This window comes from Alligator sinensis, unplaced genomic scaffold, assembly GCF_000455745.1.
Source record: "Alligator sinensis unplaced genomic scaffold, ASM45574v1 scaffold579_1, whole genome shotgun sequence".
Taxonomy (NCBI): Eukaryota; Metazoa; Chordata; order Crocodylia; family Alligatoridae; genus Alligator; species Alligator sinensis.
In genome coordinates, this window is record NW_005842023.1 from 2,681,338 (window position 1) to 2,708,143 (window position 26,806).

Genomic DNA, 26,806 nt, shown 5'->3' on the forward strand with positions numbered 1-26,806 from the left:
TGAATCTCACACAGGGTCTCTATTACCCTGCCGTGTATCCAGAGTCCCCACGAGATGGATGTGGAGTCCTCTTCTGCTTGGGCGGAAACTGCTCAAGCCTCTTATATGGCTAACAGGCCAATCGCTAGCCGCCAAGTGTGAATAATTTAGCACTAGCCAATCACGGGGAATGAATTTGCATACTGGTGGCGGGAACTCTTTTGCACCGTGCATTCCTCTTGCAACTCGAGCAATGCACTCTGCAAAAGAAGCTGCAGAAAAGGCGGGAAACTGGTCCCTGCACCGGAGTCTCCTCTTGCTACAGGAAACTCCCGTGCAATGCTCTGCAACTTAACTTTGATAATTCTGATGCCGAAGCACACACACACAGTCATGCCTTTTGGGTCATGACAAGTACATGCTGTTTTGGCAGCAGTTTAATGACAAATTATATAGTTAGTGAGATTTCGTTGTATGTAATTATAAGACAAGGGGCTTTTTCTCCCCATGCCAATTAAGGTAAAACCTCATCTTATATTTGAGTAAATACAGTAATTCTCTCTCTGATTAAGTTCCTACTAGCAAGATAACTTGATTTTGAGCATGAGTAGTCTTCAGTTTAATTTATATATTAAATGACATAGCTTCACTTTCATCTCAACAATATCACGTCCTTTCTTAAACTAATAGATTAAGGTGGGGTTGCATCCAGGCTGCCAACCCATTTCAGCACACAAACCATAGATATCGGTGGTGATTTTAAAGCAGCAGGATTCTGTGGTGTTGGCCAAATTGAAGAAGCTGGTCCACCTAAGATGGGGCTGAGTTATTTCAGCCCACTGTTCCTAAACCAGGAGTTGGCAGGCTTTTAAGGGACAAAGAAAAAAAATGACAGTAAAAAGTTTTTCTAGTTTTCAAACACTGTTTGCAGCTCTTGTAAGCACTTCAACAGTTGAATTTAATTGCTACAGGATCATGCACTCATAGCAAGGTACAGCCCAACCACTGATGCACACATGAACACTCATTCACAGCAACTCCATATCCTAGGATAATATTCTGCAGCATAAATTAATGAAGCTGTGCAAATGTTTTTTCATTTTTTTGTATAAAATTAAATTTATACATAAAACTTTAAGTAGTTTCCTCATATTTATAAAAAATGGAATATAAAAATAAAGTATCTTATATTACATACACACACGCACTTTTACAAAGTTAATAACTCTCCTGAAATATCTTCTCCTAAATTGACTAGAAGGAGTATTCAAAGTAATTTGTGAGTTTTAATTGTGTGTGTCCAATTGTTCAGGAGCAACAGGGAAAAAAAAATAAAGTTGTTAAAGATATACCTCAATTTCCTCCATCAATTCTGAAGCCTTCTTAAGAGCATAATAAAAAGCCTTAGTAAAAGGACCGAAAGCGAGAGTGTGGTTTTAACTACTTTGGCTTGACATTTATCAAGAAAATTTTGTTCTCCTGTGTTCTGCTGGAATAAGAGAAAAGTAAAATGCAAGTTCTATAATTCAGAGACAACAGAGACAATCTAAGCGAGTCTGGCTGGTCTTTGATGGCTGCATGGTTGGCCCTGTATGATCTTTCCTTTGTTAAGATTAAGGGTCACATGCACTTATTTCTTAAGGCACCCATTCTAATGGGCATTTTCATCCACTACAGAGATTTTTAGGCCGGTCCACTGAAATGTATTTGTTCTCCACTGCATTAGGTCTTTTCACTTAGAAGTTTCCAAAAGTTTTGCAATTAATCTATTTTTCTGGAATTCTCTCTTCAGTTTCCTAGGCTGTAGAGAGGGTCCCTGTCTTGCCTGTAAACTGCTTGCACTGCTATTCATACTTACCGAGTCACACTACACAGCTGGTGAGAAAGATGCAGCATAGAAAACTACCTATTCTTCTTCATTTTGCCTGTAGGCACCTTAAGAAATCATCATCTTTGTCTTGAATACTGTGGCATCTGATTAGAAGGAGCCCAATTTCTTTATTCACAATTCACTAGTAGCAAGATGTTAAAAGCTCAGGCTTCCACGTGCCAGAACTCCACAAGTAGTCATATCTGCCACCTTCTGAGACTGGCTTCATACCACAAATTTAAATTTTTGTTTTGTAGTCATTTTCAAATCTTTAACTCAGCAAACTTTAGTCAGAGTCCCTGGCTCTATTAAGCTTTAAGAAATTACTTCCTTCAAACTGAAGCAAACCAGGTTGTCATGGAATGGAGACAAGAGGATGGAGAGAATTTTTGTTCTAATAAGTTTATTATTGCAGTCTCTTTGAACATAAGCCTGCAAATTACTTCCAGGTTGCTAATTCTAAGTAAGTGTGACATCACAGCAAATGTTCCACGCATATTATGAAGTACATGGTCCCACTGGAACCAGTAGAAAGAGCGAGAAAAGAAAACAGTAGCCATTGTTTGCATCTCAGAAGAGGAAACTGATATTGGCGTAATTTTTAACCTACTGAGCCACTGCTTTATCTCGCTTCAGCTTTCACAGAACTCACAGGCTGCTTTAAAGATGTGCATTGCAAGTATAAAAATCCTGCCCAGCACAAAAGTGCCTTCAAGACAACAAAATACAAATCCTGGAACTAAGCACAGTATTAGAGAGGGAAAATTAAGGCGTCTAAAAAATGTTACATGCCCAAGAATGAAGAAAAAGGCATCTTATGATAACAAGTAGGCTAAAAGAAATCACAAAATTTTAGTTTATAGTGTTCATAGGTTACATAACTACAAAAGGGCAAGTAGGGGTAAAGGCCAAGCATTCCCCGACTTGATAAATACCCAAGATATCCACAACCAGTTAGATTCGCACCTAGTTAGAAATGCTAAAGAGCTAATCCCCAGCTAAATCAAGCAAAATAAAAAAAAATGTTCAAGTTAAATATAATCTTTGGGAGACACTACTATCTTAACTGCACTATTATTCTCTAATAATTTACATCATTACCCTCTGGAACAGCATTTTTGTGGTGTAAAAACTATGCAATAGTCAAGATGAAGCAAGCAATGTTTGTAATTCTTCAGCAGATATGATCAAGTTTAATATTAATAACAGCTTTCAGATCTAGAAATCCCAAAAATTAGGCTCTGAAACAAAAACAGCCCGATTTCAACAGTTAGTAGTCACAACAGTATCAAGTTGTATAGTTTCTCATAGAGAGGCAAGGAAATAATAATATACAAAACATTTATATGGAACCTGATAGCTCAGAATAGCGTGCAATGGAATATGAACTATACTAACCTTCAGCTGCAAAGTCTAGTCTAGGTTGACAGTAACTACCATATAAAGACAAATTTCATGACATCTGTAAAACAAATGGTCATTCTCAGGCCCTTACCTACTTTGGCAGGCTCAGAAAAATTTAGCATGTCCAATGCACCGAAGGGTTTGAGCTTTCCTGCTGTTACTAGAAGTACTTGCAAAAGCCAATGGGAACCACATCTGCCCCTCTACTGCCCCTTCTGGTTGCTCAAAATAAAATTTTCACTGAAGCAAGCAAAGGGCCACTGTTTTGTTTTGTTTTTTCTTGGTCAAAAACACCCCAAGGCTTAATTCATAGAGATCTTACTAATTATAAAAAAAAAAAAAGGATTTAAAATTACAGTCCTTAATACTATGTTGTGGCACAGTAAAGGATCACTAAAGGCTTTGAGTACTGCCCATATGTCTGTACAACACTATTCTGAACAACCATTTTCAAAATGTTATCAGATTATGTCACAGAACCACAGAAAGGTTGAGTTGGAAGGGACCTCAGGTCATATAGTCCAACCCCCAAGGCAGGATCATCTCATAATCAACTGTCTAACTATTCCTAAAAACTATACAAATCAACCCTGTCACAGAACTATAAAGCTAAATATTCAATGTTAGCTAGGGTAGGGTAGCTTTAGTAGAAACAGACAAAACACATACACATGGCTGAAAACCATTTAATTATTAGCAGAAGATGACCACAAGACAAAATATGGGGGAAAATAATTAAACTAAAAGACCAGCCAGGCAAATTTATTTCTTATAATCAAATTTTGATATCACATGAAATATTTTTAGCCTTAAATATGCCCTATAGCAAAAAAAAAAAAAAAAAGCTAAAGTTAATATAGTCAGTATTTTAGGCTTTTTGCCTCAGAGACCTTTTGGGTGCTCTTCTACAATATGGCAACACAAATACCAAGGGTTCTTTTGTGTAAGGTCAAAGATATCTAGGATATCTAGAGTTCAAGGATAACAATATTTAGATCCTGATCCAAAATCTACTAGCTTCAGTGAGCATCAGAATAAGCCTTTCACAAGGAAAGTCAGGGCAGGAGGAAACTAGAAAGTGAGGATGTTTGCACTGTTTCTCATTTAAAAGTTGTCAATAAAACTGTATATGGCAACTGTACTTTAAAGCTGGTCCCAGTATTTTCCAGATAGATCTGTCCTTAAACATCACTTCTGATTTCCCATTTAACTGTAAATACATAATTTACTCACCAGAAATGATGAGATCCCCTCAGGCAGCAGAAATAGTTCAACTGAACCCACTACTGTTTTGAGCTCAAAATTGGCATGTAATTAGACAAAAAGATTCAAACTTGAAATAGATAGGAGTGAAGAGCCTACCAATACTGTTTAAACAAGAGAACCTGATCTTGCAAACACCTATAATATCCAAGTAAAATCCAAAGATCCAAGTAAAAATTGGCATGGAATTCCCAAACTAAAGGAGGGAAAGAAATGGCATGACCGACAGTGAACGATTCTGGAATTCATGACAAGCTAAAGGAAGCCTTGTTATCCTGCTATATACACACGTTTGGTTGTTTCTTGGGGTTTTAAAACAAAACAAAAAACCTTTCAAGCAAAAAGCAATTACACTATTATAACATGGAATAGAAGCATGAGGCTCTGTGGTTAAGAAAAAGTTAGAACCATTTTTTAAATAACTTTGCAAGAAGACTTCAAGAATTTCTTCTCTAGTTCCAGAACTAGTATAGAAGCTAAGGACAATTTATAAACAAGAATATTGCTTTGGCCCTTATATTGATTTTCTATCAGGTTTTAAAAAAAAATTTGGAAGAATAGAAGAATATTTATGTTTACATGCATACACATACACAAACCTAGAACACTGTTGAACATAAATAAATAGGCATCTTGTTTTAAGTTAGAATTCAAGAGCATACCTTTACCTGCTATTAAAGCATAATGAACCAAGAACAAATGTTAATAAATAATAGCTACCAAAGGAGACAGAAGTAATGTATTCACTGATCCAAGACCTGTCTCCATAACTAGCATTAAAACTTTATTTTAAACCTGTTTGTATGACACATTTGTCTAAAAAATAAAAAAATCAGATTAAGAAGGGCATATCAGACTGCAATTTTAAGTATTTCACCTGCAACAGCGTGGAAACAAATTGTCACACACGCCTAAAAAGGAATAATTTTTTTTAAATGTATGCATCAACACTGAGGATCTGCTGCATAATATTCCAGAAGTTAGGCATTTTTGTCAATGATGTACAAGTTCTTCACAAGTTTTGGCATCTTTTCTTAGAAAATTTGGGAATGATTTAAAACATTCTGCTTAGCATCAGGGGGCATGTGTATAAAAAGAACAAGACGAGAAGTTCTTCCTGATGATCAGTAGGTACAGCGAAACATTGTAGTCCACTGATGATCAGCAGGCACAGAGAAACATTGTAAACCTGTAAATTAACTGAAAATGGAGTGATATATTAATGCTGCCAGCAACATTTGATATTGTGCTGAATTTAAAGTGAATAAAGATAAGGAACAAGTTTCTTTTTTGGTGACTATTTCAATTCATACTAGATAAAGCCATATTATAAAATTGCTCTCTTATGTATTCTAATAGGAAGAAAAAGCACACCAATTTGTGGCTTCTTTGGCTACTTCACTACAGGCACTGCCAAGTAATAACTGAGCTGAAGAGGGACTTCTACCCTGGGGGAAACTTTCAAGTATAACAGCCAAACAAAAATCCATTTACCTTTCATATGTTTTAATTGAGTTTTCTTGCCAATTTCTCATATTTATCTTAAAAGAATGCAGCCCCTTCCCCATCCTTTCCCCCTCATTTACAGTCCACACTCTGCTCCAATTAAAGCAGGTATGTCATAATGATGGGGATGGTATTTGATCAGGCACTTGGAGCTCAGCTTGCTTTTGCCAGGTTTTGTAGCAAGTATACTATTGTGTCTACTGCTGTATGTTATAGCATTCCCTTCCAATGCAAGCTTATGTAGTGTAGAAATATTCATGCTGGAGGAAGAAGAGTTGTGGTTTAGTCTAGACACAGCATTTCCTCTCCTCTTGTATGCCATGCTGTTTCCAACAGAGATGCTTCAGCACTATGTATAAAATGTGCCAGGGAAAGGAGATGCTACAGCACAGGAAGGAAAAAAAAAAGAGAGCTAGCTAGAAAACGGGGAATCTCAGAACAACAACTATGAGTACAAAATCTGCAAGACAGGTTGGTTTTCACAGAGTTTCACCTTCTGAGGTTTTGGCTATGCTTGCAGATTTGCAACTAATCACCGGAGAGATGGATCCAAGTACCATAACAGATGCCCATTATTCAAGAGCATTGTTAATGTCTCCATTGAAGGGGAGGCAAACAGCTATGATTAAGCTAGGAATGGTTTCCTGCTGGAGAAGTTTTTGAATATTGTTCCTATGGGAATCATTATTGCTGCTTGGCTTATAGATACCATTCATGTCACTGATTTTTTACAATCAAGCACTGGCCAGAAGACATCAGCCATTCTTCAAATGCAGACTTTGCAATAGGCTAGTCATCTGCAGGCACCAACTTAACCTCTAGACTAGGTTATTATAGTGTGCTCTGCTAAAAACAATCACCGAAGTTACAAATTTCTAAGTAATTCAAAACAAACCTACAACTGGGATAACATAAGCAGACCAGGGTAACATCCCTGTACTCTATTTCACCCCCTCTAACCAATTTTTTTCCCCACATAGTTCCAACATGATTATTCAGATTTCAAAAAATGTAACTGTGTTTGATTACAATGCCCTTAAAACTTTATCTAGAGTAGGATAACTCTGTTTTAAAGGATTCTCTTTTTTTTTTGTTAACAAGGGTTCAACACCAATGGTAAGCAGCATTGAAAGCCCTCATACAGACTGTTCTTCAATTTAGCCATCATTTTCAACATCAGGTTGATTAGATGCATGCTCAGTACTTAACAGCAATTAAGACCTATCAGGGAGCACTTGCTACATTTTCACTGTTCATATGATAGCAGTGCTTGAACTAAAATGTACTTTTCTTGGTAGTTCAGAGTGCAAGTCTAACACAGTGCAAGGATGCTTTTCCTTCACAATTTTAATAACTGTTTTAACTTGCTTAATGCAAAAGGCAAAAGTGATAATATTACTACATTGATTTGGACATTAAGCCCTGCTGCAGGAAGCAGAAAGAAAGTCATGTTTAATTTTACCAGCCACAAAGACTAAGCAAACAGCTGCAAATCAGAACGTTTCAAGCTTTAGGGAGAGATACTGACATCAATCATATTAGGACAACTTGTCCTGACCTGTGCTTCAGCCCTAACAAAGATCAATAGTGGGAGGCAGTTTCTGATCATTGTGCGATTATCTGTTGATGAAGCACAGTTATTCCTGGAAGTAACTGTATAACAATGAGCCCCAACATAAAGATCCTTAGAACACAGGTTTATGCTGTGCATCCTATTACTATACGTCTTTTATATCTTACGTGCTTTTTAATTTGTGTTAAAACTAAACTTTTCACCACATGATAGAACCAGAATAACCATGAAAGGAAAGTAGCATTCTCTTCCAGCTCAAGCAATGCTAGTGACACAGTCTTTTAATTTTTGTTTTAAATTTAAAGACCTGTTGATACTAAAGGCAAATAAACATTAAGATATGTCCCAATACCAGAATTCTTGTGTGGGAAAAAATTTCATTTTGAACTGGAAACTGAAAGTAATATTGTCATTTTTTATTGGAAATTGACAATATTACACTGATAGTTTTTTGATCTCAAGACATATTCAAGGGCATATTACAGGACCCCCAACTGTTGCACTTCACCAGCTGCACTGGGATCTCTTAACTTGTCTAGAAACATTCTGTGCCCTCCATATTTTTAGAAATGCATCTGTCTTGTCCTCCTTCCTTTCTCCCCAACCACTATAGAAACCCTTGGTCCAAAACATCTAGGATAACAATTTTCATTGACTAAGTCACCTGCTTATACACTGTTGAAAGCTTTATTCCTGACCTACTGAACTAGAAATGTGCCTCCGGATTCTTCAAAAGTTATAATAAAAATGGAAAACCCGAATAAAGTCACACTAAATTAAGAGAATATATTGTTATCCCCACATCCACAGACTATGAAATGTACACGATGCATTCTAAACTTAATATATAGTATGACACCACATCACACAGATCAAGTGCTTTAACACAGTACAGTACTAAACTGTAATGCAAGGCTGTGGTGTAATGCAAGCCATACAGTTTTTAAAAGGTCTTAAGAGCTATATTCTTGAGCCACCTGGTGGCACGTTTCCCATACTGCAATGCTAAACACAGTCAGCATACATCTTTGAATAGGAGACTGCATCATGCTTTGATTAACCCATTCTGCACATATTCAAGTGCCAGAACCCAACAAAATTCACACAGTAAATAAATTAGCAATACTGTGGTCATAATTCAACGTGTCTCTTATTAAGTCTACTACTATGGAGTAAGGGTTACGGCACAGCAAGAGACAACCCAAAATACTGTGTTTTAATAAGTGCTTGGCTGTTGACATCAGTCAGCAAGAGAGTTCTAAAGCAACTGTTTGTGACCTAAAATTAATTGTATTGTTAGGTCTCATTTTGCACAGTCCTGGTATCCTTAGGACAAAACCATTTTGGTGACTGACTGTAAAACTGTTGTACAAAACAGATTACCAGTAATTCCTCCCATAAAGTGGCAAAGCATTGAAAAAGTAATTCTGAATTTCTGTGATTAGTAAATATATTTATTTGTTAAAGTATTTTATGGATTTCTGTGCATTGTTCCTAGTAAACAAAACAAAACGTGTGTCTAGGTTTTAAAGCCTGTCCTATATCAGTTGCATTACTGAAAATTAAATTCCTCCTTTGTTAAAAAATAAAATAAAATAAAAATTAAAAAGACTGCCTGCAAAAAGATACCAAAAAGCAAATCACACACCAAACCTAAGTCATATACTAAACTTGTCCAGCACAGAAACAAACAGCAACACCATAAACTTCCTCTCACCAGCATGCCTCAATTGGAATGTGAAGAGCCTTTGAGATAGTCCAAATTTTGAAGAAGCAGAAAGAAAATTAAACTTTTCTTGCCTAAAAGGCAAGAAATTTGCTTAATAAGTGTTTTGGCGCATTTATTCACCATTATGTAGCCTTTACATTATACAATGTATGCTGTATTGTGTTGTTAATTTGCAGCAAGTAAATTAGGACTGCTAACGCTCAATGTTAATGACATTATTAGGAGACGGCTCCAGGCATCAAACTATAATGTTGCTGTAATTTTTCTCCCACCACCCCCCCAAAAAAATGGAGACTCCAGAGATAGAACGGATGTATACACCCAGAAGATGGGAGATGATGGAAAATGACCCTAAAGACAAATTTCAGTAGACCATGCCCTTCACAGTATCCCACCAGTTTTCAAATAACTAATTATTGAAATGGCTTTACAGGAACTAATGTTTGTGCAACATTATGATGAATATTCATGTTTAGGACCGTACCAAAATCATGGCAGAAATGTGCTGCACTGCAGCTCCTTGAATTTTGCAGTTTCCCCATGTGCCCACGCCTTCGACTGGTGGAAGGGCCCCGCCACTCACTCCAGATTGGTGGAGAGGCAAAAAATGTGGTTTTAAATATGACGTGGTTTTTGCCTCCTAGTGCTGATTGGCCAAGGGGCTTTGCTGCTTGCTGCTTACCAGCTAGAAGGCAAAAACCGCACCATATTTTAAACCAGTTTTTGCCTCCCCACTGATCAGGAGCAAACAGCCAGGCCCCTCTGTCAATCAGCAGCAGACATGAGGGGGGTACATCCAGGAAACTGCAAAATTAAAGGAGCCACTGCATAGCGCACTTTCCCCTCAATTTTGGTAAGTCCCTATTCATGTTACATAAAACTAAGGTTTAGGTGTTTCCTTTAGCAAGAATCAACTTGTTGAAACACATGCACTACTGAAGATTAATAAACTAGCTTAATTCTCCCCCCCTCCCCTTCCCCTTTTAACAAACCAGAGCCTTAGCAAAGCCAGGAATCCTAGAGTTCCAATTCTAGCCCTGACTCCTCCTATAGCTGTGAAGTTAAACTCTGCCCTTGAACAGTTCGCTTTGCAGTTTGTGTGCGAGTTCTACCCTGCATTGCTGGAGATGTAAAGAAAACCTGATAAAACAAAGCAATTGGAGAGCTGGGAAGAGGGGACAGGAGAAGAAGCAATCCTGAAAGTCAATACTAGGCAACCTTCATATTTCCTTAGGCTGAAGGTGTCAAAGCTGGAAAATACCATCATCCCAATGGAAAGCCACAGCTTGGATGAAACTCATAAAATGTTGAGTCTCACTCAAAGAAAACTCATCCTCCAAAGAGCTGTTCAGAAGCTCCTGGATACACAGGTCTTTTGATAAAAGAAAGATGGGCCCATTAAAGGGCCTCTCTTTCTCTTGGTTTTAAGATTGTTGCCTCTAACATTGTTTTATCCAAACACTGTCCACTTAAAACTGACCGCAACAGCAAAATCCATTCTAGACTCTATAGAATCATCTTTTCTTTTTCAGTGTAGCCTAACTTCAGGCAACTAGTTTGCAAAGTTGTATATAACACACTGAATCTATAAGTGAGACAATTACTTAGGGCCACAGCCACAAAAGTAGATTTCAAAAGAAGATATAAACCAGTATACCCTTGAGGACCTGGATCTTATTTATTATTATATTGGGCACTATGCTTTTGTTCCAAGGTTTCAAAGCATTTACTGTTGTGTTGTTAATTTACAGCAGGTTAATTAGGCCAAATCTCTCTAAACCTAGCAAGGACTAATTTAAAAATACTAATATTACATTACTATGAGCTTTTTCATTCACATATTTTATGACTGAAGAATTTCTCCTTCTTGTCTTGCATGCTACTCTGAATTCACTTAGTTTAGCAAGTGTGATAACCTAACACAGCTGTGATTAAAAAGAAAGAAAGAAAGATCTTGTTTAAACTGAGATGAATCTAAAGGCTCAAGCCAACATGCTTCAAGTAAACTACGTAGAAGGTAATCTGATAAATTACTATTTTTTTTCAGATTCCAAGGAGGCATTTTACTTCAACCATTCCATTACAAATGATTGTACTGTTTTATATTGCTCTTGATTTTCACTCTAGTTACCTTGGGAAGGGAGTAAGGAATAAAGCAGCAAAAGGCTAAGGAATAATAAAAGGCAAGATGCATGTAATGCAAGATACATACAATATATAAAAAACTAACAAGCAAAAAATTATAACAATATATCTTGGACTGGTGTTCTACTGCACTCCAGTAATGTCAACTAAACATGTATAGCGGCTCTAGGTAAAAGCTATAGTTAAATAAAAACAATGGAAAGCTTGCATATCAAAGTTTCTAAACACTTTCAACTTCAAAGTTTTGTAAACATGCAATATAATATACATATTGCAACAATATCGCAAGTCAATTGTCTACCTTACCACATTTTACTAAGTCTATTTAAGCCTAAGTATTTTTAAGAAAATATCTAGGACAACTGTTTGCATTTTTGATGCAACCTAGCAGTTCTAAAAACAGCTACTATACCATGTAAAAGAGCCTGGTAACTTAACCAAGTGTACTTTAAAAATGGAATTGGTACTAAAAATAAATAATTACTATATTATAAAAATAGGCGCAGAAAGGAGTGCAAAATCTTTCCCAATCTTAACAGATATTGATATAAAGTTGTGTGCATACAAAGAATGTAGCATCAGAACTCTGGAATGTAAAGCTTGGAGCACGCCTATATTCTTCACCTAGCTATAAGAATGTTAATATACATTGCTTGTGGGAGGGGAACAGAAGAGGGTAGGGAGAAAATTCAAGAACAAGGGGTATGCTACTTAAAAGAGCGGGGGCTGGCAGACTGCCCAACTAAATGGCAGATTTCTAACTCCAGATCTGTATTTGACCACCTGTGTACATACATGTGTAACTCCTAAAAAAACAACAACAAAAACCTATGACAGTATAACCCCATAAAGCCAGATATAAAAGATCTGGAATTATTATCAAAGATCCAACACTTTTTAAAAACTACACTCTGTTAGGGAGCCGCGGCAGCCAGTCCCGGAGCAGCAGAGGGGGAAGTTTGCACGCAGCAGCCGCCACCACCGTCTACCACCCCATGCCACCGCTCCACATGTGGCCACTGTTTAAAGACTGGCCACCGCTATTCCCCTCCCCCCACCACCGCTCCGAGACCAGCTGCTGTTCCGGTTTCAAAATTCCAGAATTTTTACATTTCCAGCAGGTGCTCAGTCCTGAGCATGCCCAATTCATGAAGTTATGCTGTAATGATTTCCAGTAAAACAAACAAACAAACAAACAACACTTTTCAGAATCACCACACATGCATGCATTAAGAAGGTTGCATTTACACAAAGCAGAAAGACTCACTTTTGACTCTGACAGCACAGCAATAGACAGCACAGCAATACAGAAAAAAAAAACAAGACCAGTCACATTTGAATGACTGGGCCATGCAAAAAATCCCAGAAACTTTTCTAAAGTAACTACAACTAATCTATATGCAATCCACGTTAAAATCCCTAATCTATATTTAGAGAAAAATCAGCTGTTTATTAGTTAAAGCAAATGCATCTCCCATGTCTAGACATCCAATTAAAAAAAAAAAAAGAATAAATTCAATTTCTATTAAATAATATAGAAGCCAAAATTCTTTTATCTGACATTTTGGAAACTCATACAGTAGCTTTATTCATGAAGCTGAATCATAAACACCAACCATCTATTTATTTTCCCCTCGATTATAACAGCATTAAGAAATTTAACGACCCATTTCATTTGAAATTCTGCATAATCCTATATTGTAGGCTTCTTGCTGTTCAGTTATATAAATATTTACTCTGCCTAATTTACTTCATGTTGTTAGCTTTCTTGTATGAATTACCTGAAAAGATTACTCTTCTGCCATAATTGAGATTTTCCTAGACCCAGTTTGATGAAAAATTATTTTTCAAAGAATACAGGAACTCAAGTATTACACTGAAGACCCTTATTTCCTTATAATACAAGTCCAGTACATTAACCTACTGGTGCAATAGGTAGGGATTTCCAAGGCTACAGTGCTAATACAGAATACTTATGAACTGAGAAAAACCCAACTTTCATCACTACAAAGTTAACAGTGCAGTGCAGAGTCACATACTGCATTCAGACAAATTGTAACTAACTGCATAGCATGTCTTCTAGGTACCCGAGATGTTGGTTGTAGCTGTCTTGGTCTAAGGACACAGGCAGACAAGGTTCTTTGGGTAAATCTGGTATCTTTTATTAGGCCAACTAAAAAAGTTGGAAAAAATTCTTCTTTGCATGCTTTCGGGCACAAGCACCCTTCTTCCGGCAGAGGAAGTATCTGTAGACACATCTGTAGACATTTCCTCTGCCAGAAGAAGGGTGTTTGAACCTGGAAGCTTGCAAAGAAGAATTTTTCCCAACTATTTTAGTTGGTCTAATAAAAGATATCAGATTTATCCAAAGAATCCTGTCTAACACACATTACACTTAAGATATGATTAACCGATTAATCATATCTTAAGTAGCGACCTGGCTGCGCATTCCTTCAATTAACGGCAGAATAAAACCAGGAATAAGAGGAGACAAAGATATTATACAAAACGTCTAATAACTTTGTGGCTGATTCTTATCACACCTTTAATTCAATGTGTGGTCAATGCTCCCAGCCTCCACAGAATATGGGAGTCTGCTCTAAACACTGGCGGAGCTCCCAGCTGCAGGGGCATATGATGCTCTCCCCATGGCTGAGAGCTCCAATTGTTGAGATCACACATCAAATTCAATCACACCTTCTAAGACTGCTGATAGATCATAAAAAGAAGGTGCTGATGAAAAAGTTTAACAACAAAAGCATTTTACCTTATGAAAACAGTGAATTATTAAAAATAGGAAATCCAACATCATATTTCAGACTAAAAAGTGCAATTCAACTATCTTAAAATACAGCCTCCAATACAATTAAGGCTCAAGTTAATGACTCCTTAAAATTCAGTAGTTTGGATTAAGACTTGGTTCATCCAAGACTCTACATAGTAGGTTTTCTTCAGCTTTAAGTATGGACATGTGAAATGCAATTCTCAGCACTGTTTCAGTACCCAATGACACTAACTGTTCATAATACTAATGTTAGGAAGGTCAGTAAAGGTATTCTGAGGGTTTTTTGTTTTTTCCAAACTGACATGCATATCAGCTGAAAATCTGCTAATTTCTAATGACAGGGATATAAATCAACACTTCAACAAATTGATAATCCTGATATTTTTAGCAAAAGATGTAAGGATTAATCTAGAACTGCCTCATTCAGCATTAGCCATTTCATTACCTTATGCATTCAGAGGCATGCCCTATAGAGATAAGTGTAAAATTAAGTATCTATTTTTCTGTTATATTTTAAAAGAAATCTATGGTGTGAGTCAAGTAATGAACACATATCAAGTTTCAAATCAAATTTCCCATTACATTAAGTGTTAATTTCATTTTCACCCGGGAAAAACAGAGAAGTAACAAAAAGGAACGGGGATTCGAGGTTAAAAAAAGTTTCTCTTTGGCAGATTTTCAGTGTTTAAAGTTTTATAATTTAACATATCTTAGCATGCGTTTAGTATAAATAACAAAACCAAACTTTAGATTGCTGAATGTATTAGTTGTTATACATGAAGAAGTACTCCAACAACTTTTTAGGACAAAAAAATAATACTATAGTTTTAGATCACAGCAGTCCAACTGGTGCCCCACAGGAGGCAAGCATGCAGCCCACAGACCCTGAAAACAGCTCATCAGGGAACCACAAGTGACCAGCATGACGGGGGGGACGACACACTGCCCACACAGTGTGTAACCCAGGGACCGCAGGTCAGTGCTGTGTGCAGTCCCTAGCCAGGTGCAAGTTGGACAGTCCTGTTCAAGACAATGTAAAAAACCACAAATCAGAAACAAAGTATAATACCTAGAGGTGCACTGACACATTGTTCCGATATCAGATCCGCACAATTATAAAGAACATTTACTGTATCGGAAAAGAATCAGCTTGATGTGGCCAATAAATGTTGGGGAGGGCTGGGCCACACAGTGGCAGCAGTGCTGGAATGGGGGCTATATGGGGGGCTACAGTGAAATTTGGCGTGGCTGCAGCTCCCCCCAATACCGCTTCCCAGTGCCATCACTGCCCTCCCCAAGCGCAGTGTGGCCCAGCCCCCCCATGCACCAGAAAGAGCCCCCCCATCCCAACCTGGTGGGAGCCACTCCCCCTCCCCACACCCCCCAGACAAGCCATGGCTCCAACCCACACCCGCCCTGCCCCAGACCCTACCCCACTCCCTTCCTTACCACAGGGGGTGTTGATCTCCCTCCCTACTCTCCTGCCACCACAAATAACCTACCAGCTGGACATAGCTGCATCAAAAATCAAATTGGTATTGGCCGATAGGCCTCCTTAAAAATCAACGATCGGTATTGGCCCCCCCCAAATCTATCAGTGCACCCCAAATAATATCATACCAGCCATATCTACTATATCTTTTTCTACTCATGTCCTATATGTTTCCTAATTGTACCCCGTGGGTATGCTTCTACAGGCATTTCCTTTAAAAACATCTTCACCGCTTCCAAAATTTTATTTGCCCTTTAAAAAGCCGTGTCTCAAGCAACCGATTTTTCAGCTCCCTACACTACTTGCTTTGAGACAATAGATGGAAACAACAAACTTGAAAACTCACTACACTCCAGAATATTTAAACTATTACTCTATTCCTTTACTGTTTGATGTTACAATACCCTAAATGGATGGCATCTTAATGGAGCTTTTATTATAAGGGGCAATTTTATAGGATTTTTATGGCAAGAAAACAGAGTGGGCAAATGTGTTAAAGCAATTCTTGTCACAAATGATGATGTGTCAATCTTCCATTTAAAGTCAAAAGGAGTACTTTGTAATAATGCTCAAGCAAATTGGTTTTAAAGTGAAAAAATGTCCAATCACCAAATATACAGCACAAATTACTACAAGTAATATACTAACCCTTCCAAATGTATGTATTTAAAGCATTTTTGTACATATTGGGCCTCAAACTGATTGCTGCTTCAAAAAATTCATTCACTTACTTAAGACTGTATCACATCTTTCTGCATTTAAAACAAGCCATATAAAAAGTAAACAAAATATTCAGTAGTATTTTTTTTGTCACAGACAATGTTTCATTTAATTTAAACTGGCCAAGAGGCTACAGCTTCCAGTTTGTTCGCTTAACTGGTCACCCTTATTCAAGTAAAAATGACAAATTAATTTTTAAAGCAATAATGATATAGTGAAACAGCATTTGTAAGGTATTTATACTCCCCCACTTCCTTGAAAGATGTCTCCTCTTAATGCTGTTTAGATCTTACCACAGGGGCAGCTCTACACTGGAATCTGACAGCAATTTTCTGCTTACCTGAAAGGTTTTTTCTAAATTTTAGTCCAAAATTGCCAACTCAGAACCAAAACTGTTATGGGAATGTTAATATTGATCAAGCTTTCTTCAGAAAACTTTTCTTAGGTTCAAAGAAAAATTTCTGATCAGAGATGCATGCCTATTCCAGAACAGCCAATGGCCTAATGAATAGTCACCTGGTATATGGGAGACCAATTGTCCTATTCAAACTAGAAGCTATAATCCAAGGCAGTGGTTCCTAACCCTGAGTTGCAACCCAAACGAGGGTCTCAGGGACCATGCCGGCGGCGCTGCACAGAAAAGACAAGCCATGCTGCATGCTGGGAGCTCCCCCGCCCTCAGGCTGCTGCCGCCGCCACACTTCACTCCCAGCAGTGGGGCACAGAAAGAAGAAAGGAAAAAAAAAGGTTAGGAATCATGACTCTAAGGACATGTACAGACATTACATTTGTGATAGAAAAAAAGCCAGCACAGAAAGTATACAGCAGCTTTATTTAGAATATTCTACCTCTTCAAACCTGATAGATCTGTTCCCTCCCACACAAATCTGAACAGCTGTAAGCTTCTCGCTGGTGCTAATGACATGCACTATCCTCTCGCTAGGTACATAGGGAGGATGGGAAGCACTAACTCCCTTACAGCCCACCCTGGGGTGAGATGTCAGGGAACCCTGTGGGGACCCAATCACCTGACTGGCAGGGGAGGGGGGAGGTACTGTGCTGAGGCAGGAGAAAAGTTCCACCTGGTACACTCATCTAAGTTCAACCTGGAAGACAACAGGAGACAGATGTTGGGCTGGAGCCCTTATGGAGCCCCAAGAAGGTTCAAGGCTTGGGAGAATGACCTGCCCCCTCCCCACCTATCCCTCCAATCGGCTGAATGGCAGGACAGGTGGGGCAGGGTTATCTTCCTGTACCAGAAACCCTTGCAGAGCCCCAGGAAGGGTTCTACCACAGGAGAAGAGCCCCCACCTAATGCACTCCTTGGCTCCACCAAGAAGTTTGTGGGGAGCCAGAGGACAGTTCTCCTGCAAATGCAATGCTCCCCATGTTCAAGCAACCTTGCAACCACAGAAGGCTTGTCCCCCATGCCTACATACCTCCAATTCTTCCAGGAATTGTTGAGGAAGGGGAAGAAGCAGGGATGGGAGACAGTTGTGCCACTACTGCAAGGCTGCCCAGACTCAGGGAGACTTGCCACTGCAGTAGAACACGGTTGCTTCCTCCTTTCATTGTGCTGGGTCAGACCAAAGGGGTGCAAGGAACAGGGGCTTGTTTCCTGTGATGGAATTATTGGGAGGGTTCCCACCATGGAAAAAAAGCCCGAGGGGGCAGGAAGAGGGTACAATAAGCTGATGATGGGATGGGGAAGGCAAACAATTTCTTATCAGTAAAAATGAACACCTGTCTGTAGCCTACATCTCTCATATCAGGGGCAAATGCTCTATCCCCCAGATTACTTGTTATTCTGGGACAGGACCCTCAAATATCTACTGTTGAAGCGGCCTCACTTTGTACAATTACATATTCATTGGAAGAACAATATAAACTAGAGTCCTCTACATTCCAGATGAATGTCCTGGCCACTGGACTCTGAAATCAGTGTTTCTGTCTGAGCATCTTTAAGGTCAGTTTAGGGGGACTGCAATTGTATTTCTTTTTATTCCGGTGCTTCTCTACCTGTGACTTCTCCATCCCTTTTGCTCAGCTCAATTTTATACATACCTAAAGAAGGTTTTGGCATGAATCCCTCAGAATAAAGATTAGAATGGCAGCACCACTACCCTCAATTTGAAAGTGTTTATGCTGATTATTTTCCCTGAGCTTGTAAATGAGAAGATTGTTCCAAAAGTGTTACAAAAATCTCAAGAGTCCAGAAGAAATGTTTAATTTTACACAGCAAAGAACAGAAGCTTTATGCTGCTCTATCTTTTCAGCTTAAAAGATGATTTGCAGATTGGAACATGTTGCTTGAGAGTTATCATTTAGAGTCCACAAGCTTTTCCATAAGACTTGGAGATAAGAGAAGTTGATGCTTCCCCGCTTTGACTGATCTCATGGTTTCTCATCTAATTTAGGGAACATTGTCACTTCCAGAGAAGAATGCATCATTGCTGAATCTTATTCAGAGATAACTTTACAGATTCTTTATATTCAGAGACATTTGCTTTCATTGAAAAGAGAAAGAAAATATTTTTCATTAAAACCTACTTACTTTGACCATGGCAAAACAATGTTATCTAAAAAAGGTACAAAGTTTCAGCGTTTAAAAATTTACTATTCTATACCAGGTACACTCTTCTGAAGCAACTGACTGTGGTACATTAAAACTTATATAAAAAAAAAATACAACAGATGAATTTGTAAATACTTACCGACCACACTATTCAGTTTTACCCTGTATTAGTTAACATTTTGTTTTAATATAGGGATGCTAGTATTAAACAGGACTGTGCGAACCTTTGGTCGCTGATTTAATTTGGCAGAGATTTGGGCCAATTCGGCAGCCGAATCTCCGGATCCAAATAGAATCAGGAGATCCTTTAATCTCTCCAAATCTGATTGGAACCCTCTAAATCGATTCAGAGAGATTCAATGATTCAGACATGGGAAGCTTTAAATGTTTTTTCTACATTCCTCAAAGTACCAGGGGGCTCGTGGAGCAGATGGAGTGTCCTACATGAGCGTGGGGGGGTGTCCCCCAGCATTCTCAGCAGTGGACCCAGAAGTGGATCAGAAGCACTTCCAGGTCCACTGCAGCGTGCGTGGGGGACCCTTCCCCATTCCCCAGCTCAGGGACTGGTGCCTCTTGGTTTTGGGAGTGGGGTACCCAGGGTCCCCCCATGGCCAACTGCTGAGCCGGGGGGAATGTGGGGGGCATGTTCTTGGCAGTGGACCAAGAAGGAGAATGGAAGTACTTCTGGTCCCCTTCTGGGTGTGCTGCCAAGCATGCGGGAGGCCCTCCCATGCTCCTGTGGGATGCTCTATCCGCCCCAGCATCACACGAGCCATGCCTGGTACCTCGAGGTATGTAGAAAAAAACATTTAAAGCCATGTCCATGGCCAAATCACTGATTCTCTGAATCGGCATCAAAATTTCAGATTCATATTTGGCCAAATCGAATCAGGACAGTGATCTGAATCAATGAATCAAATCACTGTCCTCCAATTCAAGCCAAATCTGAATCCAATACGGCCTGCTTCACACACCCCTAGTATTAAGTTCATATTATAAAACATATAGCATAAGTCAGAGCTAAAAGACTGTGGCAAAAGACATTTTATAAAGATTTTAGAGAAGACTTGCATCGTTGCTTAATTTTGCTCCATAGCTCTAGCCTTTAAGCATCTGTGAAACCGAAAAAAGTAAATTTTTCATCCTCAATTCTACAGTAAGTGTTTCAATAGCAAAAAATGGACCTCTGGGATAGAGCAGAAATGAAAAAAAGATGTTGGAAACTGAACAATGTCATGTCATAGACATTATTCAAGCCATTCATAATTTCACATCTCATTACAATAAAAGGCACGCAGCTTTTTAAAAATCTAAAGAGACAAGTCCTAATGCAACCTTCTCCTCCACGAAGAAAATTGAAACAAGATTGTACAAGAGCAGTAGCCTGTCTCAAAGTTTAAGTTCCTTATACATGTAACATACACAAAAGAATTATCATGAGATATTCCAGAAAGAAGCATTGATCCCTCAGGACAAACCTACTTCATTGACTGCTACGCACAACCCTCTTCATTACCCCCAATTTCAACATGAAAGATTTCACTTACGAGCTTAATAGTCAACTGTCTTTATGAACTACTTGGCATATACGAAACTAAAATAAGAGTTCAAATTTCCTGTTAGGAGATTTAACATCATAGTTCTTTAGCTACCTGTACAATGCCATGTTATAGTCCATATTCCATGGTATCTGCCTTTTGACAGAACTCTAACTACCTTTATCATATCAATTACCAATGGATACAAAGAGCAAGCCTAACGCATCCTCCTTCTCAACTGTCAACAGGATGATACCCCTTTTGTTGCAGAACAGGTCAATTGCATTGCAGAAGGTTGGGACACATTTTATGAAGCCTGCCCAAAAACCTCATTCCTGCATTACACACACCAAAAAGCCCACTATGGCCCCAATTGTGCAAAAGCAACCAGATTAGTAGGCCTCAATTCTCTACCCATAATTTTCTTCACAAAATTGGGCCCTATGCAAATTTACTGATCCTTTAACAAGCCTTAGTTGATTATACTAAATTAAACAAATCTTGTATTATGAAAAGCAATACAAACTGGCCACGAAGTGTGCCTTGTTGATCACAGCAGGTGATATTCCTTGAAGACTGGCCAATATTTTTCAGTAGTATTTTTGCATCTATGTTAATTAAAAAAGAATGATCTATGTGGAAACATGCCCATTGATCTTTGCAGGGATTTAAAATACGTCTCTGAAAGATTTCAGGAAATCAAGGGTCTTGTAGTGCTTTAATCAATGTATCTTTAGTTTCTTGTAGTGCTTTACAAAATGCTATAAACAGTCCCTCAGGCCTGGCCTCTTCATTTTGTTAGCAATTCTTGCTCTTTTTTTTATTTTCCCCATTAGAATTGAGAGTCTCTATGGAATCTCTACTACAATTTTAAGTAATCTGAAAAACGGAGACAGTTAAATGAATGTGTAAAGTCAGTTAATCTCTTCCAGGAATAAAATGCTCTCAAAAATATTTTAAGAAATTTATTACTGTTTCTTTCCAAGCACAAACAGACATAACAGTTGTACAGTATGCCATCAAAGCATACTGATACAATTTGTTACAATGCAACCAATTCCATCTGCTGGATTCTGTAATGAAACAAGTAAAACAAAACCCTTCCAATTTTAACCCTGCCTTATTCAGGGTCAAATTTTGAATGTTTTAGTTACCTTGCATCTCTACGGGAACATGTATAACAGCTGGTGCATGCACCGTAGCAGGAGCTCCCCCATCCCCATTTTAAACCAGCTAAAATGAATGTTTGCCTATTCCCTAGATTTCATAACTGTCCAAGACAGTTTACTGATTTAAAAAAAGGCTGCACATCTTTTTTCACCCATTTTAATTAATGTTTCTGAATCACTCTTTCAGTGAAAAATGTTTTTGTATTAAAAATACAAGTGTTATGTTGTATATACATCATTCCTATAGGGTTTTTATACTTTCAGGTTTGTCAGCTTTTCCTTAAGTATACTATATATACAACATTTTTCATCTGTTATGATGATTCTTCCTCTTCCACATATGCTAAATACAAAATATTATGCTCCTCCAGACTTATTTCATTGCGTTACAAAATAAAGAAGAGACTGAGTCACTACAATAAAACTATTTAAAATCAGAAACTACTGAAGATAGGTGATGGAGGTAGAGGCTTCTCTTGTTAAGGCTGTCCAATGCTTTCCATCATAAGTTCCTGTTCTCAGTTATGTAAGACTTTTCCAAACATTTCGTGATGAAATTCTCTATGCTAAGTGTCTACTTTAGGGTGATTTTTATATGTATATATATAAAATCTTTACAACTAATTTGTTTAAAAAAAAAAACTTTAGCACCTTAACAGATCTGCTCTGCAGACAAATTAGGCTGTCCAGTGAATGAGAGTGTTGTCCATAATGCCATTGCGTCATTTGTTACAGGAAGCCAAAGCAATATAAAGGAGAAGAGCAAGGGATTGCAGGAAGAGAGGAGGATTCAGGCAGCTGATTTTACTTTCCTTTGCTAAGTGGCAGACAAACATATATCCTGAACTAATCAAGCTATTTTCCTAGAGACAGATATTTTCCCCAACATTATGTTTAAAAATAAAAATATACAACAAATTCAATTTAGATAGGGTAATTCTTTTTTAAAAAGTAATAGCAAGTGATGGTAACTTATGTTAAGGCCCAAATGAATAAAATCCATTAAAATCATTTAAAAATTAAATATTCAAGCAATAAACATTTACTGTTTAAAGTTTTAAGTAAAGTCAAATAAAGTCAATTCACTAAACTTGAAGTCCCTGGCTAAGCATCTGGAATCTGACTGTAGAAGTGTTAAGCCAGATTTTTCACAGCAAAAGTTTTTTCTGCAGGTGCAAAGAAAATATTTCCCTTATTCTAGTTTCTTCAGTTCAATAACCAAATCATTCAAAGATGAAAAACTTATCAGGATTTGAAAAAGCAGGAACACGTGTTCTTCTCTTTTAGTCAATGCATAAAAACTAAGGGGATGAGGATGAGATCTGCTATTTCTAGTGCAGAGAAACAAGAAAACTAAACAAAATAATTTAGAACAACTAACCATAGATCACACTGCTATTTGTTAAGTCATTGATTTTAACTGCAAGCCTTCATTACTAAGAAAAAAAGTTTGTATAGCTAGGTATCCAGGTTGTATCTTGTTAGTCTAATAAAAGATATCATCTCTACTACGAGTCCTGATTACCTTTTGTATAGCCAGTACATTTAAAGGTTGTTTCTATTTTAGCAAAATTATTTTAAAATGCTGCTTCTGTGCATTCTAATTTAATCCTATTACCAAATAAAACCTCACAGATAAGAAAGAAAGATATCTATTGAGCAAGAAATTAGTTTTACCATCTCATAACAGAAATGTAGCATTAAATATATTCTTATTGTTAAATAGCAAATGTTATTCTTCTTGTGATTAAATAGCATACATATACATTAATGTATTCTTCCGTTCAGCTAAAAGTACCAAATACTGCTTAAAGGTTATACTTAATTGTAAACCATGCTTTATGGTCAGTAGCCAGAATGAAAGGTACAAATAAGAAGAGAATCGACATGTATAGCATATTCTCATTTATTCTCATTATAAAAGAAATGCATGTGTGTAGAGTTATTTTTGCCTGATAACAGAAATTCCATCTTACCACTACTGTAAATTGTTCTCATAAGTACCAGAAAAAAAATGTTAGATGAATTAAGCAGAACTGATCCTTAAAAGATCTATGAAACTACAATGCAGTATTTTGAAAAAACAAAGTAAAATATTTCTCCGTAAGTTTAACACCCAGTATAGCCTCAGTATCAAGCTACTGCTGCAGTTTTGAAAAGTATTCAAGTAAAGTAAGTTTTAAACTCAAGTACTTACAGATTTCAGAGGTTGTAAGCTTAAGTTCAGAAAGCTATTTTACACCGGCCAAGCATGAAGCTTTAAAGATTCCTAGAAAATTCTGTGGCACTATTTTTTGTACAAGTTGGAATAACTTTACAGAAGTACTTCTCATATGGCTTTGGATTATACTGGGTTTTTTTCTGAATTTGTTTAAGAACACTAGTATTTCACACCAATACCAAAAATAACAGTAATTCAGCTGGCAGGTAGTGTCCAAAAAAAAGTCCCAGGGTATTTAAATAAGGAGTGATAACAATAACACAAACAACGTTAACACACAGTTTATACGTCCTTCACAATACACTAACAACAGGGTTTTTCAAAACACCGTTCTTAGTCCATGTTACCCACATACATTTTGTTAAGCTCAGCTATTTTATTAATTACCGCAGAATGCACTTAAGACTCTGGAAAAAAACTGTAAAGAAAGTAAGTCTTGAAATAGAAAATAAAAATCACAGTCTAAAATGTCAAAACAGCATTCGCATAAGATTCCCACAGTGGGCCTACTGTACTATGTCTAGTAGAACTTGGCATTTTCTCTAGAGTAAGTCAATAACAGGAACTCAATCATAAATGCCCTGGTTTCCGGCTAGTACCGTAGTCTCAGCTGCTCAGCCTAATGAGGCAGGGGCACATGAGTTTAAATAACAGCTGGCAGAAAAGTTGACAAGGAAAGGGCAGTAACTTCAGAAAAAAATGTTTTTTAAGTTTAATTTTCCTACACAGCCCTTCCAATATTCAGCTTTTGCAAGCACACTTTTTCACCTAGGGAACTGGTATTTTGTGGGTCTGGTATGTGGCATACTAGAAGCGTGGTGTAGGTTACTGTGCTCCCATGAATAGTTTGGCTGCTTGTTTTTACTCAAAAGCTTCTAGTCATCTTCAAACATAAAAATAATGTCTATAAAAGAGAGAACTTATTCACTAAAACCCTTGACACCTTTACTGTGTGCAACCTTTTATCTCTACTTGCATGAAGATTTCAGTCTTCCAAAGGAAAAGACAAAACAAAAATAGACTAGTGACAATTTGAATAGCTATTTTATCTAGAGAGAGAAAGAGGGAGAGCGCATGAGCATAAGTGTGCACGCACGTGAGAATGGGAAAGTGAGCATGTAAGCTCTCTCTCTAAATAAAAAGTAGCTATTCAAATAATCTCTCTGAGCTGAAAAAGATAATTATTCAACATCTGATCCAAGGAAACTTCCAAATGGAATGACAATAAAAAAATAATCTTACTGGAAAGGCAAATGTTTGGAGCTTTTGTTTCTGCCTATTAAGCTGAAGTGTAATGGGGGGTGGGAAGACAAAACACACAAACAAACAAAAACACCCTGAAAATACGGCTTACCCAACTACATCAATCTTGAGTTATCAAAGCAAGGAACTGCTTTTAAAATAGAGGCCACTACAAAATTCTGTATTGAGGTATTAAATTCACCAAAGAGTTCTAGCCTCCATTCTTAAAAATGTAATTGTGAGCATTATTAAAACTAGGTACATATCCTTATGCATCTATTTATGTGGTATACAGAGAGAGAAGGCTAAGCTGCTATTTTCCTAATTTAAACAACATTCCTACTAAAAATTTTCAATTCTGCCCCCACTCAAGTCAAGGAGACTTTCAATGCAGCATAATCCAACCCAATGATTTCATGTGCAAATAAATACATGTAAAACATATGTAATATTACACATACTGGGCCAAATTCCAGCCTTCTTTTACACACAAATCAAAGCAGAAGAACCTAGGCTTACCACCTATGCAGAATTTTGCCCAGCATAAGGTGGTTTTACTTTTCTGAGGCTAAAACTTGTTCAATTAGATGGGAAGGCAACTGTATTATTACTTTAGAATTCAATGGCGTTAAAATAATAATAATTAAACAAGTTCTGCCAATATGAAACCAAAGCAATTGTTCATATTACTATAGCCTTCCAGCATTGATAGGTATACATTCTTATTTCTATTAATCCGATAAGAGGGATAATTTATCATTTGTGCACTTTTACAAGCACTTTTAGTCTACCCATTTTAAACAGCGGCTGCTTTAGTTCCATTTCAAGCAAAAATATTTTGATACAACCACATTTTTGTTTTGCCTATTCTCTTTTAAATTACTTTGGAATATCTGTCAGAACAACCTCAAGACTATGGCACAGGCAAAACACCATCTCCAAATGAAAATGCTTCACTGCAATTACATGGACAATAGATGCATAGTGTTTCATTCACCATTATTATTAGGTGGTAGGAGGAGGGGGTTGTTTTTTTCTGTTATTTGAAGACAGTAAGTGTATTTTCCATACCTTGCATATTGTTTATAAAATGATGAGAGAAAAAAAGACCCATCAGTGTTAGAAGCGGTTTAATGTATATCAGTGAAATTTGTCACATTTTGAGCACAGAAACAGTGCAATCTGTAATGGCACATAGTAGATATTATTCTTCAAACCTCCATGAGCTAAGTCTTGGTGGCATGATAAACTGGATCTCTCCACAATGATATATTCATTGGTAATCTTATTGCCTGATAAACATACCTGGGTAAGGAATTTTCCATTCTCACAGTAACAGAATTTGCACTATCCATTCACTGACAACTGCCATTCTACGAGCCTCAACTGTATCTTCTTCATGTGCAGAAGAACTCTTTAGGCTTCCATCACTTGCAAGTACATAACAGGAAGGGAGCCTATCCCCTCAACGTTTGTGCGGGCATGGGGTGGCAACCAGCACGGGCAGAAGCCACCTGTGGCCCAGCGAGTGGGGTCCCAGCACGCGAGGATGGAGCAGGGCAGCGAGACTAGTTGCCAGCAGCCCAGCCATGGCA

At 37.7% G+C, this 26,806-nt stretch overlaps 1 protein-coding gene across 3 annotated transcripts in view; it reads right to left on the bottom strand.

Moving 5' to 3' along the window:
• The window catches only part of GMDS (GDP-mannose 4,6-dehydratase), a 607,114-nt gene that overhangs the window by 549,684 nt on the left and 30,624 nt on the right, over positions 1–26,806 (bottom strand). Inside the window, exon 1 of one of the 3 annotated variants that reach the window (XM_025202405.1) lies at positions 17,050–17,131. The exons of the other annotated variants lie outside the window; for them this stretch is intronic. Coding sequence (XP_025058190.1) covers positions 17,050–17,118 — 69 coding nt within the window. The 5' untranslated portion in view covers positions 17,119–17,131. Of the gene's footprint in view, positions 1–17,049; positions 17,132–26,806 lie in introns of those variants that run through there. 3 annotated transcript variants of the gene reach the window in all.